The sequence below is a fragment of the Piliocolobus tephrosceles genome, chromosome 14, assembly GCF_002776525.5.
Source record: "Piliocolobus tephrosceles isolate RC106 chromosome 14, ASM277652v3, whole genome shotgun sequence".
Taxonomy (NCBI): Eukaryota; Metazoa; Chordata; class Mammalia; order Primates; family Cercopithecidae; genus Piliocolobus; species Piliocolobus tephrosceles.
Window position 1 is genome coordinate 26251399 of NC_045447.1, and position 16612 is coordinate 26268010.

A 16612-nucleotide genomic window follows, 5' to 3' on the forward strand; every position below is an offset into this window, starting at 1 on the left:
GACACTCTAAGACAGAAAACAGGAGTGATACCCGCTTTCCCACTCATGTGCCCCCGCATGCACAGTGATGTATGCACAGGTGCGCCCATCTGGGGGAAGAAAGAAAAAGTTGGAGACGGTACAATAACATCATTCACATTACTGACCACTTCCTACATCGTTCAGAATGATGTTTCCAGTGTTAAGAAATTATGGGTATCCTCTACATTAAAACAAAATTACAGAACAGTGAAAACATTAGGACAGTTTTGTTGCTATTATTTGCAAAATACAGCCCCATAGAAAATATTAAATTTTTAAATAAAACCATTGCGCTTATCTAAATAGTTAAATTGAACAGACTTTTGTCAGTTACAGCTAAGCAAGCGGACCCTGGGACAGGTTATACTTGGAATCTACCCAAAAGAGATTCTCTCCATCTCTTTGGGAAGACGTTTTGCTCTGTTTCAGAATGAAAAACTAAGGAAATGCAAATCAATCAATTGCCTATTCTATTGCTAAATTTAAAGCAAACATGCTGGTGTCGTTGAAAATTTAGTTTAGAGTTTAAATTGGCAAAAACTTGGGGCACAGATAAAACTGTTCTATCGCCAGCAAGAAACTGAGCATCGGAGCTGACGATACTCTACACTCCTGTGTGTTTCCAAGGCCTTCTAGTGCAAGCAAATGAAACAAAACGAAACAAAACAAAACAAAACAATCCAGCTTTAGTTCTAACACTGACATTGTAGACTCCAGAAGTAATTCGGATTTTTAAAACTGCATTCATTCCCTTAATATCTGAATTTAAACAGCGTTCCATAAAACTTCAAGTACAGCTAAGGAAAGCACCTCACTGCCCCAGGCCATGTTTCTGCTGTTGAAATTGAACTTTTCTTGCATTTGTATTCTAAAACAAGTTTTTGGTTTTTTTTTCCTGATTGCTTTTTGAAACACAGACGTATATTGTGCAATTTTCTGATTTTGTACCTGTTTTTAGTTCTGCGTTTGAGCATGGAGAAGCACGTGGGCTTCAGTCTACAAGCTCTAGTCTAGGCTACTCAACCCCCAGCGGTGGGGACGCTTGGCTTTTCTCACTTGAAAGCAATGGACTCTTTCAGGATACAGTGTTTTAAATGGTGGTGGGGGAAAATTGAGAGCAATTCATATTTTAGTTGTAAAAGACACACTTGAATTTTCTATTTATACCATAATTGTCATGCATTATTTCAGTAATAAAAATGAAGAAACATGATGCTGTGGTATGGCATTTATTACACCTTCTTGTATTAATTTAGCCATTCATATGAGGACTTTGGGTGCTTTTAGATATGTAGCTTCTAGCCATATTATCTATTTAAAAGCATACATACCCTTCCTCTAGTGGATAATGTCCTGGTATTTAACAGCCCAGAGCCCACTGAAATTATGATACTAAGCAAACACTGTTTTATTTAAATCAAGCCTTATAGGTTGCTGTACAACTTATTATCTTCGTAAGACTATTACAGAGCTCGTATATTTCCTGGATGGTTATAATAACTAAAAAATTCTGTATCTTAACATATAAAATATGTATAAAATTCCAAATCACAACTTTTCCCCTCACAATTCTCTATTGTTTCCTGGCATTTGGTGCTATAGAGCAGAAGTCTGAAGCCAGATGCTCTTTGGTTTTCTTACAGGCAATGTGTTACTTTGTTTTTTTTTTTTTTTTGAGACAGAGTCTTGCTTTGTTGCCCAGGCTGGAGTGCAATGGCGCGATCTTGGCTCATTGAAACCTCTGCCTCCTGGGTTCCAGCAATTCTCCTGCCTCAGCCTCCCAAGTAGCTGGAATTACAGGCATGTGCCACCACGCCCGGCTAATTTTTGTATTTTTAGTATAGACGGGGTTGGCCATGTTTAGTAGAGACAGGGTTCACCATGTTGGCCAGGCTGGTCTCAAACTCCTGACCTCAGATGATCTGCCTGCCTCGGCCTCCCAAAGCACTTGGATTATAGGCGTGAGTCACTGTGCCCAGCCCGCTGACTTTTTTATACGCCTCGTTTTACTTTTTTCTCTACACTCATCCTTAAATGTGGTCCTTTCTTCCCAGACCCTGTTCATGTAATGTTTGTTGAATCCTTTTTCAGTTAAATCCCAGGCCAATGCTAAGGTGATGAACGTATTTCCAAGTCCAATTTCTAGTTTACCATTTTTCTATTAAAGCAGCATCCTTTTCCTTCCTATTGCTTGGCTTTGTGGATCTCTGAACCAACATCATACATAAAAAAACATAATATTCACATGTTCTGCTACTCAGGTATTTATTGTTTCTACCTTCACCTAAAGGGCTTTATTCTCGGGATGCCACCATGGGTCTAATAGTCAGTCCTTCTCTGCTTTCCGCTAATGATTTAGCTCTAAGATTTATGTGGGACAGAATGAAGAGGAAGTGGATTGGGGAGAAAGAAGAGAGGGTGGATATGAACTTTTTCTCTTCCCAGTGTAACAGCGGTTAAGAGCATCAGCGAGTATGTCTCCGGCTTAGGAGCTCTGACTTTTGAGTAAGGTGACAGACATGAGTGGGGAAGAGGACAAGTACTAAATAGTTTTCATGTTTTTAATTTCACAGGGCCTGTTTCATGAAGTAAGCCAGGAATTGAGCTACTTGGAAACTTTTGCCCCAAGCTACCTCCACATACCTTATAAATTACGTCAATTCCTTCTAGATTCTAGAATTGAGATTTGGCCTTCTTCTGGGTTTTTCTGGGAAGGTACGAGGAGCTCACTAGGGTCTTCTGCGAGCCGGATGTCATTTTGCCAGATGCAGTTCTATTTATTTTTGAAAATGGAAATCTTCCCAGCTATGATATGGAGGAGAGAGTTCTGGACTAGTTCTCTAGTCCTGAATCAATTACTTATTGTTTGGCTGATCTTGGATGGCCCCTTTAATATCTCTGGCCTTAAATTTCCTTATTGATAAAAATGGGGAAATTTGACTAGATGATCTCAGAGTTTCATATAACCTATTGCTTTATAAGTCTCAAAAGAGAAAATAAATATGCCCTCATAAAGGAAAAAAGAACACAAAACAAGTGAGTGAATAAGTATATTTTTCCATTTTGGGAGGTCAAGGCAGGTGGATCACTGAGGTCAGGAGTTCGAGACCAGCCTGGCCAACATGGTGAAACCCCATCTCCACTAAAAATACAAAAATTAGCCAAGTGTGGTGGCACACGCTTGTAATCCCAGCTACTTGGGAGGCTGAGGGGAGAGGATGGCTTGAACCCAGGAGGCAGAGATTGCAGTGAGCCGAGATTGCATCACTGCACTCCAGCCTGGGCAACAGAGTGAGACTCTGTCTCAAAAAAAAAAAAAATAATAAAAATAAATAAATAAATAAAAATATATATATACACACATTTTTCTGTGACAGTGCTATAGCCTACAGATTATAAAAATCCTCTGACCAAAATTAAATAGCAAAAGTAAAAAACCTGAGCATGTAATTGTGGCGTAAGTTGGCAACTCCTTTACTTTTTAAGCAGGGACTCCAATGTTAAAACAGGTGCAGCTTGTAAACTAACTTTTATTAGAATAAATTCACATGACCATCTTCCCTTTAAGGTAGATGACAGGTAATACAAATTACTTATTGGATAAAGACAGAAGGTTCTCAGTAGGCAGAAAAGGCTGGGGACCGCCAGGCTTTCCAGGAACGGTTAAATTCCCAAGTGACCAATCATTTAGTAAGAGAGTACATGGAGGGGTGACACAGTATGGCTTGAGAGATGAAATAGTTGCCAAACAAACCAAAACTGTGTTTAATTTTCTTTTAAGTTAATGGACTTCTATGGCCTTCAGGAGGCAGTTTTGTCTCACGGACTGAGCACTAGATTGGGAGTCAGAAAACCTGCATTCTCCAACTTACAAACTTAAATTCTCCAACTTATCGGTGAGATTTTGGGAAGTTTAACTTCTCTGAGCCTAGATTCTCAGTAAGTAAAACGGAAATAATTAGACATACCTTGTAGAGCGGTTGTAAAAATTACATGAGAATATATGGCAGCTGCGAAAAATTCAGTCAAATCTGAGCCTTCTAGAAATTTTTATTTGAACAAATCAGTAGATGTAACAATAACCAGTTAAATGCAAATTAATCAAATCAGTTATATTGACCACCAAGTATCTAGGAGCCCATTCTCACCTCAGTGTGGGGAGGGAGAGTTATCTAATTGCTATGAATAGTAATGGAACTAAAATATATCTACATATCATCCAGTGATTTTTTGGGTCTTATTACATATTTCCTGAAATAATTAACTTCCATATGAGTTGTATTAGCTAAATAATAAAGGACTTTAATTGAGCACAACAATCAGATTCTGGTCAACCACTGAACATGGGGAACTTCTGTAGATTTTTTGGACTGTAATGAACTAGAAATATTCAAAATCATAATAATAATGGGTAAGCTTTGTCTGAAGCATGGGCAGCCTTCCTCAAAGAAGTCTTGGGAAATTCTGTTATGTCAGAATACACATGTCAGATGGAGGAACTTCCAGAGATGTTCATTTAGTTATCATACCCCATAGCCTCCTCTTCTCTCACAAGGGGAGGGCAGCGGTAGGTCACCATGAATCCCTCCCTCTTCCTGTTTTAATAAGGGTGATTCATTTATATGGGAAAATGCAACAAAGATTTTTACTTAGGAACACTGCCTACACGATGGAACGTTTTTCTTTTAACACAGAGTATTAAAAATTCACTCCAAAAACAAAAGCATTCAAAAATATATACAAGTTTGAAACTTTTACTGCATACTTCTGTTCAGAGCTGTTACCAGCTTTTAACTATGTATGGGCCTTATCTTAGACTACACTGGAGATCATGTAGAGAAAATGAGGTCACTCTTCTCTGCGGTCTTCACTGTTTGCGTTCATTGATGCCTAAAGGTAACCGGTTACTACCTCAAAAGTTTTTAGCAATCTACATCTCCTAAAAGCAACAAAGTGATGGATGTTTGACAAGGACAATATTTAAGCATTCTGTTACTTTATTTAAGTGGTAACGGTGTGGACTGTGTTAGCCTAAAGTGAGAAAAATGATCAATATTCTGCTGCTTCGAGATAGCAAAATAATTTTAGAAGTTGTGGAACTTGAAAGTTAAAGAAAAGTCTTATTCCTAAAGAAGGCATCCCAATATAGTGAGAAGCACTACATTAGGAGATTAACTATCTTCAGGAATTAGGAATTCCTTCAGGAATTAGAAATTTTGCGTCCTAGCTCTGCCACTTCCTAATTATATGACCTTGAGGAATTGTAGACGTGCAACACGGTTCACCGTGGAGATCCATCCCACTGACAGCACTTCATAGCTAAGGAAATTGATATCGGCATTTGCCCAAGCGAGGAGTGAAGTGGCTCCGAGTCTAGTTATCTTTCAAGTACAGCAAGATGCTTCCTTTTCTACAAGAGTATTACTTTGTCCAGATTCTCCTAATGACTACGTCTATGAAAATGCTGAGTGTGGCATATAATGCTTGATGCTTTTAATAAGCTTGAATTAAAATAAAAATCAAAGTAACCGAATTTCACATTTCTTCAAACACCACTTATCAGCCAGGGCAAATTAATGTAGCATAAAATCCAAGGAAAGCTGGAAAATGCCACATGACCACGAAGACCCTTCTTTCACAGCTTTGGTTAGGTACTTCCATAAAATTCCTGTTTGCAAACACACTAAACGATGGAAAAACCTTCTCATAAAGCCCCATAAGGCTTTTCTGTTCTTCCTTCACTTGTTTTTGCTTATATCTGAGGTATCAGAGCTTGGTTGTGTTGGAGGTAGAATTCATGGGTGAAATGTGTTAACTTGACCAGATTATCAGGTTTGGTTTCTTCTTCAAGTTTAACAGTTTAAGGGAGACAGAATCTCCATAATGGAAGAAATAAGTGGTATAATGCAAATTAGTTACATAATATTAGTTATTACAAAAAGCTATAACTAAGCTGGCTAACATTTATTGCGTGCTTATGATGTGCCTGGTACTGCCCTAAAAACTCTTTATATTCAATTGAATCATAACCTTTAAGGCGACATCCTAGCTTCTGTGCCAGAGTAAGCTTCCGACAGGGAGTCTGCTTAGATTCGGCGTGCGGGGGGCGGTAGCCAGAAAGTAGGGCTCACTTTAGAGCAGATATGAAAGGTGCTGTGGACAACAGCTCACCTGAAGGACACTCTACGGATCCTCTCATAACACCTGCAGTACCGCCAGCCCTGATACACAGCCCAGGGGCAACTTGTGCTTAAGTAAACTTGTGAATTCTTGATATTTATTTCTACGTGGGAGCACAAAAACCCCCAAAGGTAAGTGGAGAAAATGCTCTTTACCGCCCCACTTCTTTCTCTGGGTATCTCCTTTCTCTTGCATCAGGCCAAGAGCAGAAAATCCTGGAGTCCCCAGAAGGTAAGATTTAGAGCTGAGTGGAAGCCAGAACAACTGCCTTAGAACACCAACGAGGACTGCTACTCCGACCCCCTTAAGACCTCGGAGGATGGATTTGGCCAAACACATGGACAGGCGCTTCACCATTTTATTTATTTTTTATTTTTTTGAGATGGAGTCTAGCTTTGTTGCCTAGGCTGGAGAGCAGTGGCATGGTCTCAGCTTACTGCAACCTCCACCTCCCAGGTTCAAGCGATTCTCCTGCCTCAGCCTCTCAAGTAGCTGGCATTACAGGTACCTGCCACTACACCAGCCTAATTTTTGTATTTTTAGTAGAGATGGGGTTTCACCAGGTTGGTCAGGCTGATCTTTAACTCCTGACCTCAAGTGATCCGCCCACCTTGGCCTCCCAAAGTGTTGGCATTACAGGCGTGAGCCACTGCACCAGGCCGCTTTGCCATTTTAGCAGGCTTACCAGGCTTAACCACATATTGTGTGTGTGTGTCTGTGTGTCTGTGTATACATTTATGTATACATGTGTATACACAGACACACACACACATATACATAAATGCATAATAAAGTACCTAGTACAACGGGTAGCACACGCTAGCACTTGATGACTGTGTTTAGTTCCTCACTCTTGTTCCCCAAGGTGGCATGTCATCAACAGCTTTTAGGCTGCTCAGACACTGCTTTCATTCCATCAGATACCACTGAAGATTCGCCCTCCTGATTTTTTATTATAATAATTCACTTCAGAACCCAGGGATTTTATGGAACATCAACTAGGTGATAGGCAACACATTTGAGGCAGAGATGATTACTGAGCTGATGAAAAGCCACTACCAACAGAAAGATTACAACCTCTGCAGTAGTTATTGCTACCTTTGAAAAGGTCAAAATCTGAAAAGATCCCAGTGATTCCTAATGGCAATTTCTTTTTGACTCTATTCAAATAAAAATGGAGGTTTTATTTAATTAGGCTGCAGGCTTTGCCCAATAGTTGACATAGCTTGTATTTCAGTTTAAGTGCAGAACCAACAAAACAAAATATCCTTTGGGTGTTTAGCAAACTAAAGGAAATTGTACCTAATGTTTTGTGTACTTCTTTTAAATCAAAACCCTAAGATCACTACAGGAAACCACACCAGAACATTATGTGACATCAAGTCATACACTGATGATTAAATATTACCTGTTATTTATATACAGATGAAGAAATACCAAAATTAATCTCTTTTCAGGAAATGTCAACTAGTAAACAAACTTAAAAATGCACAGTGACTAAAAAGGGAATAACATTAAATCTTAAGGCAGCATTGGTTGAGTCTTCTCTGGTAAAGGAAGTATTACATATCTCAATGACCAGCACATGATTTTTTAAGAAACCAATTAATTAAAATAAATACTAAAATAATGTTTTTAAAAAGAAAGAGGACTGATTTTAAGACTTCTACAAAATGAATTTGTATTCGAATTTTAATTTGGGATTAGAAAGCAAATTAGGAGCATAATGGAATAAAGTTACAGGAGATTTTTCTCAAATACAAAGTCAAGGTCCCTAGAAATTATTGTTACTATTACTGTGCACTCTTTGGGCTCCTTTTCAGTTGTTGTTGCACTCAGAGTAGTTATTAGATAATTCTGCTGATTTTTAAATGATGTGGTCAGGTTGCATTTTACCTGAGTGAAATGGTTTCAAACTGCATTACCTACCATGCTGTGCTAATTTTATAACTACATCCTTAATGCTGAGTTTGCTTACCTGCTGGGGTGCCTAAATCATCGTGTCCCAAGCATTGGTGCCAGCCTAAAATGATGACATCTAATTGTGGCTGAAAAGTTATACATTGACAAAAATATTCCAAAGCTCTTTAATAAAGAAATGTTGGGGATCTGTGTTTTTTTTGCAGCTTGTTTGGTTAGCTTTTCTTGGCTAAGACTAAAAATTACCTTTACTTGTTTTATAGATCCAGTGCTATATGCTGACAGAATAATGGGATGACACGAAGAACAGACAGAAATCTCAAAAAATGTTCCAAACGAGCTCTCACATGGTGCTAAGAAATAAAACATAGGCACTTCTGCGTCAAGAGGTTTTCACATTTTTATCACAGATTGGCTTTTCCAAGCCATTTTCCTTCACTACTAGAAATTCCCCCACGGTACAAACTGTCTAGTTCACTGGAAGCCTTGTTCTCACAGATACCCTTCTGGTGCGTGAATCTTTTGTCATAAAATTCTCTCCATTGGCAGCTGAGATGGGGTTCCTCCCACTGCTGGGAGCCGTGGGAGCAGCCCGAGTCCCTGTCAGATGACCGAGTGTCGCCTGAGGATCTTCCCTGACACAAGGCTTCCTGCCCTCCAGAACCACGTTATCCACCAACAAAAAAAACAAAGGCGTGTCAAGCGCAATCTGTCTCCTGGAAACAGGGAACGTGTCTGCCTCTCTCTAGTTCCTCCTTGTGAGTGTAATTCAACCAAGTGTACAGTCTTCCTAACATTCTAAAGCTACTGCGCTACTGGGAGTTTTTAAATGACTACTTAACAGTTTCCTTTTTTTTTTTTTTTTTTTTTTTAGAAAACCTGTGCTAGAAAGGCACTAGAGAAAATGAATTTCCTCACTCTTGTATGTAGCAATTATACATTGTGTTAGATTCTAAAAGCTAACAAAGTTGACACACATTTGGATAAACCATTCGAATGATTTAGACTCATCTAGTTTCATTTTAAAAAGCAAATCCCAAGACAAAGGGAGAGCGGGCCACACCAGGGGGAGAGCTGCCAGACCGGGAGGTCACACCTGGTCAGCCCCTGCCTCCGCGGAGCTCCAGATGCTCCAGCCCTGGCCGCCCCAGGGAGCGCCCACTGAGCAGGTGACAGGGCACTGGCTGGCTGGGCCCCAGGGAGGGCTCACTGGCAGCAGCTGTGGGAGCCAAGCCTCCGGGAGACCTGAGTGAACGAGACAAAGGTGAAGTTCTCACAGTTTTCCAGCTTGACCTTCTTGGCTAAGTTTGGGACAATTCCCCGAAGAGAGCGCAGCCCCATCCTCTGCTCCTCGTACCACACGCTGCCCATGTCTGTGGCCTCCTTCCTGGCAGTCAGGTAGAAGGGGGACTTGGCCTCCATTTGGGTGGGCGGCCGGTGGATGTACATGTACTTGTAGAGGAGGCAGTAAGGGCACTGTTTGTGTCCCCGGGAATGCTCATGGTAGATTTTCCCGTGACACACTCTGGTGGAGCCGCTCCGACTCTCCCGCTTGACGCTGTCTGTCCGGGCAAAGTAGGGCTGGTTTTGGGGGTCTTTGAGCAGCTCGATGTCACCGTACATCAGATCTGCATGCTCCTGCAGCGTCCGCATGTTCAGGTACTGGCTGTTGTACTTGACCACAGTGGACAGGAGAGTGATAGGGCTGTCATCCCCCAGACACCCTGCCTGCCACATCTCCTCCTCGTCAGAGAGGGAGAAGTAGACGATGTTGCGAGAACGCGCGCCCGACATGCCTGCCTTACTCAGCACCCACAGCTTCTCCTTGAGTTTCTTGGTGGAGGAGCTGAAGGTGCTGCTGGTGATGGAAAAGCCGACACCTGCATTCTTCAGGATGCGGTCCAGGCCTCGGCGAATAGCATGGAGCGAGGTGGCCAGGAAGTCTGAGCCGTCGCTCTTCTTAACGGTGACATAAAAGTTCTCAAGCAGCTCGTTCAACTTCACTGCAGGGATCTCAAATGAGACAAACATGGAGGTTACACACTTGACATACAGCCAGACCCCTCCTTCCTTCTAATCCTCACCAGGGGCTGTGTTGAGGACATTTTGTGACCCCTTAGCAGGACTTAATGGAAAGAACAGTGAATTTCAAGTTGGAAGATCTAGGTTCCATACTTGGCTCCACCTGATCTCTTTAAACCTCAGTATTTTTTTTTTTTTTTTTTGAGAGGGAGTCTTGCTCTGTTGCCCAGGCTGGAGTACAGTGGTGCGATCTCCGCTCACTGCAAGCTCTGCCTCCCGGGTTCACGCCATTCTCCTGCCTCAGCCTCCCGAGTAGCTGGGACTACAGGCACCTGCCATCACGCCTGGCTAATTTTTTTGTATTTTTAGTAGAGACGGGGTTTCACTGTGTTAGCCAGGATGGTCTCGATCTCCTGACCTCGTGACCCACCCGCCTCAGCCTCCGAAAGTGCTGTGATTACAGGCGTGAGCCACCGTGCCCAGCCTAAACCTCAGTGTTTCAATCTGCAAAACAGAACATCACAATCAGTACCCTCTCCAAGGCTGTAATGCTTAAAGCAGAGGACTGTGAAAGGGTGTGTAAATAGTAATTAACACCCCCCCATACACATATATACATGTGTGTCTGCAAATACATATATATACACACTTAATTATTACTGGCTGTTTGTAACTTTCACTATTCCTCTTGGAAGGCCCGTGGTTTTGTTTGAAAATCAGTTGCTTCCCTCTCCTTTAATAAAATTCAACCCAAACTCTCTGAAAAATTCCTGAATTAAACAAACTCTGAATAACTTCATCATTGATTTCCTTGACATCTGCACAGAACATTTCGTTACTAGACACAGTGCTGTAGGGTAAGACCATTTCCCTACATTGTCCATTTTGCACAGCAAGTTAATGCTCCTTGATTTTTCAGTTGAATTTATCTGAATAGGTCCTGAAATATCTGTGGTTTAATGAGCCACAGGTTTTCAATATCAGTTGTTTGTTTAAAATATATGAAAAAGCTGGACACGGCGGCTCACACCTGTAATCCCAACACTTAGAAAGGCCAAGGTGGGCGGATCACCTTAAGTCAGGAGTTCAAGACCAGCCTGGCCAACATGGTGAAACCCCATCTCTACTAAAAATACAAAATTAGCTGGGCACGGTTGTGTGTGCCTGTAGTCCCAGCTACTTGGGAGGCTGAGGCAGGAGAATTGCTTAAACTGGGAAGGTGGAGGTTGCAGTGAGCCAACATTGTGCCACTGCACTCTAGCCTGGGCGATGAGAGTGAAACTCCGTCTCAAAAAAAAAAAAAAAAAAAAGAAAAAAAAAAGTGAATGACTATCCTGACAGAACGAGCTCCTTATTTAGAGAGAGTAAGAAGAAAAGGGAGAGCTTGGCTATTAAGAAAGCTTTATTTTCAAGATGGAACTACAAAGGGGCAAACCAGCCCTTGCTCATGGTCTATTCAAGCTGAATACATATTCTAGGACAATTAGAAAGTCCCAATAAAATATTTTTTTTATCGAGTAGACACTGGACAGGTAACATTCATTCTTCTAATAGCCCTTAATTAAGGAGAAAATAAAAGCTGAACTATAGATTAAAAATTAACCAAACTGAAGATATTATATATCAAAATGTATGAGATATTGCTAAATATACATAATAAATATACATTATAGTTTTGGAAAACATTGTTAGAAAACTTTATTGAGAATAAGCAAGCTGATTATTCAACTCAAAAAGCTAGAAAAAGTAAACTAAACTCAAAAATCATAGAGTGGGATTGGGCATGGTGGCTCATGCCTGTAATCTCAGCACTTTGGGAGGCTGAGGCAGGAGGATCACTTGAGGTCAGTTTAAGACCAGCCGGGCCAACATGGCGAAACCCCATCTCTACTAAAAAAAATATAAAAATTAGCCGGGCATGGTGGTGTGCACCTGTAGTCCAGTCCCAGCTACTTGGGAGGCTGAGGCAGGAGAATCGTTTGAATCTGCGAGGCAGAGGTTGGAGTGAGCTGAGATCATGCCACTGCACTCCAGCCTGGGCAACAAAGCAAGACTCTGTCTCAAAAAAAAAAAAAAAAGAGTGAATCAATAAAAATAAATAAATTAATTAATGGACTAGAAAAGAAATAAATTGGGATAGATAAAAATGTAATCATTGAAAAGACCCATAAAGTTCACAAACTTCTAGCAGGTCTAACTTTATAAAGAGAGTGAGAAAGGAGGAAAGAAAGTATGTATACACCTAAACCTTATTAGGAATAAGAAAGACTATACAGAAAATAAAGAGAGTAAAGAATATGAAAGAACATCACATACTTTATACATATTAATATGAAAATCTAGATAACCTGAACAATTGTCAAGCAAAATATAATTACTAAAATGGGTTCAATAAAAGGTAAAGGATCTGAAGAGCCCCAAAGAGTGTGAAATGATTGTCAAAGATGTATATTGTTCCTAAAAGTATGCCTTTATGGAATCAGTTCAGCTTTTCTTTTTCATTTAAATAGTTTCAGAGCATAGAAAAAGACAGAAAGGCTCTTCATTTTTTTCTAACCCAAATCTGACCAATATTACATTAAAACCCAAAGTATTTAAATATAAACTACCCCCAAGCAAAATTCAAGCAATTTTCATTTTGCATGTTATTAGGTTAAATAGAATGTGTGAACATTAGTACCACCCACAGTGAGGGGATGGCTCTGATACACACAGGTTCCAGTTCATATGGTACCTCTCAAAACAAGGACTGCCTGTGTAACTAGGTATTCCAGCTCTGAAAAGCATTTTTTTTTTTTTTTTTAGACAGATTCTCACTCTGTTGCCCAGGTTGGAGTGGAGTGGCATAATCTCAGCTCACTGCAGCCTCACCTCCTGGGTTCAAGTGATTCTCCTGCCTCAGCCTCCTGAGTAGTTGGGACTACAAGTGTGTGCCACCACACCCGGCTAATTTTTGTAGTTTTTAGTAGAGACGGGATTTCACCATGTTGGCCAGGCTTGTCTCTAACTCTTGACCTCAAGCGATCCGCCTGCCTCGGCCTCCCAAAATGCTGGAATTATAAGCTTGAGCCACTGTGCCTGGCTCAAATGAATTGTAAAGTTTTGTTTTCCTTTCCTTAGCCTCAGAATGTAGCCTTGAAATGTACCTTAAAACCCTTTGTTTCCCTCCTTTCCCACCAGACACTCCCTTACACCATGCACATTTATCTAATTATGTACTTGTTCAACTTACACTTATCTAACTATGTGCTTACTTAGAAGTTCCAGGGCTAATCTGGAGACAAACCAGGCTGGAGACCCAGTTGCAAAATTCCAGAGACTACCTCAAGGCCACTGGTCAAGAACCCAGCTATTGTTGAGATGAGGCCACCATGCTCCAGGCGGACCACGACTCAAGATAGCCACTGGAACAAGACACGGAGACCTTGGGCCCAGCAGCACTCCCGCATGCCTCCCATTCCAAGTTCCTTTTTTACGCCCCTCTCTCCAGCCAAAGTTGAACATGGTTTCTTTAAGGCACTAGCCTTGGCCATTTCCCCACTGCTAGCTCTGGAATAAAGTCACTTTTCTTTTACTGCATCTCATCTTTGTTACTGGTGTTGCAAGTGGTGAGCAGCTGCACCTGTGTTTGGTTACACCTGTATTATAAGTTAAATTTAGGATTGCAGTACAGCAATACTGCATCAAAACAAGGGGGGATTATTATGGAATGTAAAAATGATTCAATGTCATTTTTTTGCTTTATAGAGGAGTGGCATGCGTTTTTGTTGGATGAATGGACTAATCACAATACATTCAATGCATTATAGGAAGACAGAATGAGGCATCGAACCTATCCTGTGGGCATCATGGGAAGTGTTTGACTCCTGAAGTGAACACAAAATGATTCCATCCTAATAAATATTTTAATATAATTGACATTCACACATTAAAGCAAAAAGTAATATGAACTTATACACACTTGAAAAGTATTTGAAAAAAATGTGACCTCTATTATAAGTTTTTAAAAATTCAAATTTTAAATTTAGATAGGAAGAAAAAGATCTTCTTACTATGATGAAGTGTAATTTACAGGCAAGAGCTAGAAAAACTGTACCCACAAGGAAAACATTCGAATCTTTCTTACAAAGTCAGGAACAGGAAGAGCTTACTGAATATCACTGTTATTATATAATACTGTTCCGGAGGTTCTAACCAACCAGATAACACAAGAGAAAGAAGTTATATACACACACACATACATATGTATGTACATGGGAAAGGAAAAAGACAAAATATAACTGCTGTCTGATAATCTGGTGTTGGTCAAGGAAACCCCAAGAGATTCAGCTGAAAAGCTATCAGAGTAGGTTAGTTGTATCCAACTATAAGAAAAACAGCTTTCTTACATACCAGCAATAACCAGTTAAAATAACTTGCCAGAAACCATTGCACTAAAACAAAGCTGGCTTTGGATTTTTATGTTGTCACTTGCAACTCCCTACTTGGAGGTGGTCAGCTCTCTTTATAGTAGTTGAGACTCCTTTGGTTGCAAGAGACAAACCAAACTGGAAGCTGAGACAGAGAGGGATATCAGAACGAGTGGACTCCAAGGCCGCCAGGATTCTCATCTTTCATCTCTGCTGCTTTGTGCGGTGTGGCTTTTTTCACATAGGTGCAAGCACAGCCACCTAGCACTCCCCCAAATTTCCATCTTAAAGCTTCAGGTTTAGCAAGAGACCAACTCTCCTTTTCAGGAGCAAAACACCAAAAAGAAGGATTCTGATTGGACCTAATCCAAACAACTTGCCAAAAGGTAGTCCATTTTATTCATTCTCCTAATGTGATGGCTTCTGCAATAACCATGTGGATTATAGGAGAGGAACAGTTCCTGAATAAGGGGTGCTGAGTAGAAAATCTTATTTTTTATGTTAGCGCTTTCAACAAAAAACAAAAAGCAAATCTTTGATAGTTTCCTGTGCCCTTGGGATTCCTGTGCCTTTGGGATAAATTCCAAACTGTTTACTTTGTATGCAAGTCCTCACAATCTGCTTCTGACAGTATGAGAAGACACCTACAATTCCCCTCCGTGTACACACACCCTTTGGCAACGAGACTTTGTTGCTTCTCCAATCAAGTAGAATCCATTTTCCCACCCCTTGAATCTGGGCTAGCCACGTGACTTATTTTCACCACGTGACTTATTCCGCAGAATATGGCAGAAGTGATAATGCGTGAATTCCAAGCCTTCAAGGAATGTGTGAATTCCCAGGCTTCAAGGGGTTCTGCTTTTGCTGCTTTTGTCTTTTTTTTTTTTTAAGACAGAGTCTCACTCTGTCGCCCAGACTGGAGTGCAGTGGTGTGATCACGGCTCACTGCAGCATCCATCTCCTGAGTTCAAGCGATTCTCCTGCCTCAACCTCCTGAGTAGCTGGGATCACAGGTGCACAACACCATGCCCAGCTAATTTTTATATTTTTAGTAAAGACGGGGTTTCACCACGTTGGCCAGGCTGGTCTTAACTCCTGACCTCAAGTGATCCGCCCACCTTGGCCTCCCAAAGTGCTGGGATTACAGGTGTGACCGCGCCTGGCCTGCTTCTGTCTATAGGTTCTTACTGGTTTAGGGCATGGTGTTGCCCTGTGAGGAGGCCCAGTTAGACTATGGGAATATGGGGACAAGTTGCTTCCCATCTAACATCCAAATGACTGCACCCATATGAGTACCCCAAGTGAGACCAGTAGGGGAGGTACTCAGCTGAGTTCAGCACAAAATGCTAACTCACTCATCAAATCATGAACAAATAAAATGGCTGTTGCTTTAGGTCCCTATATTTTTGGGTGGTTTGTTATGGAGCGGAAGATGACCAGTACACACCCTATTTCTGTAACCTGATCTTCAGCTCCCTTTGTACTCTATTTTCCAGCTTCATCGAGCTTTTTGCCATAACTAGAAACCATAAGGCCTTTTCATGCTACTTCCTCTGCCGAGAATGCTTTTTTCTACTAACTGTCTCTATTTGGAAAATCGCTATCCATTCTTCCAGAATTAGCTCAAATTTTACTTTCTACATAACCTAAGCAAAGTTACTCTCTCATATGGGATCCCATGGCACTTAATTTAAATTTTTGTTATGGTCCTTTCCATGTTGTACATTCTCTTATCTAGTTTATGTGTATCTCTTGAAGTGGACTGAAAGCTCCCTGAAGATAAGAACTGCGTTTCATTTATGACTGGGTCTTTAACACATACCAGAAGTCCCGAAATATGTAATTAGCACTATGTAACCATGGGTTAGGCGGGGACGGTGGCTCATGCCTATAATCCCAGCACTCTGGGAGACTCAGGTGGGCGGACTGCTTGAGCTGAGTTTGAGACCAGCCTGGGCAACATGGTGAAACCTCGTCTCTAAAAAAATACAAAAATTAGCCAGGCATAGTGGTGCATATCTGTAGTCCCAGCTACTCTCAGAAGGCTGAGGAAGGTGGAT

General features: G+C 41.0%; 1 protein-coding gene across 2 annotated transcripts in view; it reads right to left on the reverse strand.

Moving 5' to 3' along the window:
- Nucleotides 1-4046: 4046 nt before the first annotated feature.
- KIAA1958 (KIAA1958 ortholog) overlaps nucleotides 4047-16612 on the reverse strand; it is a 178469-nt gene continuing 165903 nt past the window's right edge. For both annotated transcript variants that reach the window (XM_023201787.3, XM_023201788.2), the window contains one exon: nucleotides 4047-10134. In XM_023201787.3, coding sequence (XP_023057555.1) covers nucleotides 9328-10134 — 807 coding nt within the window. In that variant the 3' untranslated portion in view covers nucleotides 4047-9327. The remainder of the gene's footprint in view (nucleotides 10135-16612) is intronic.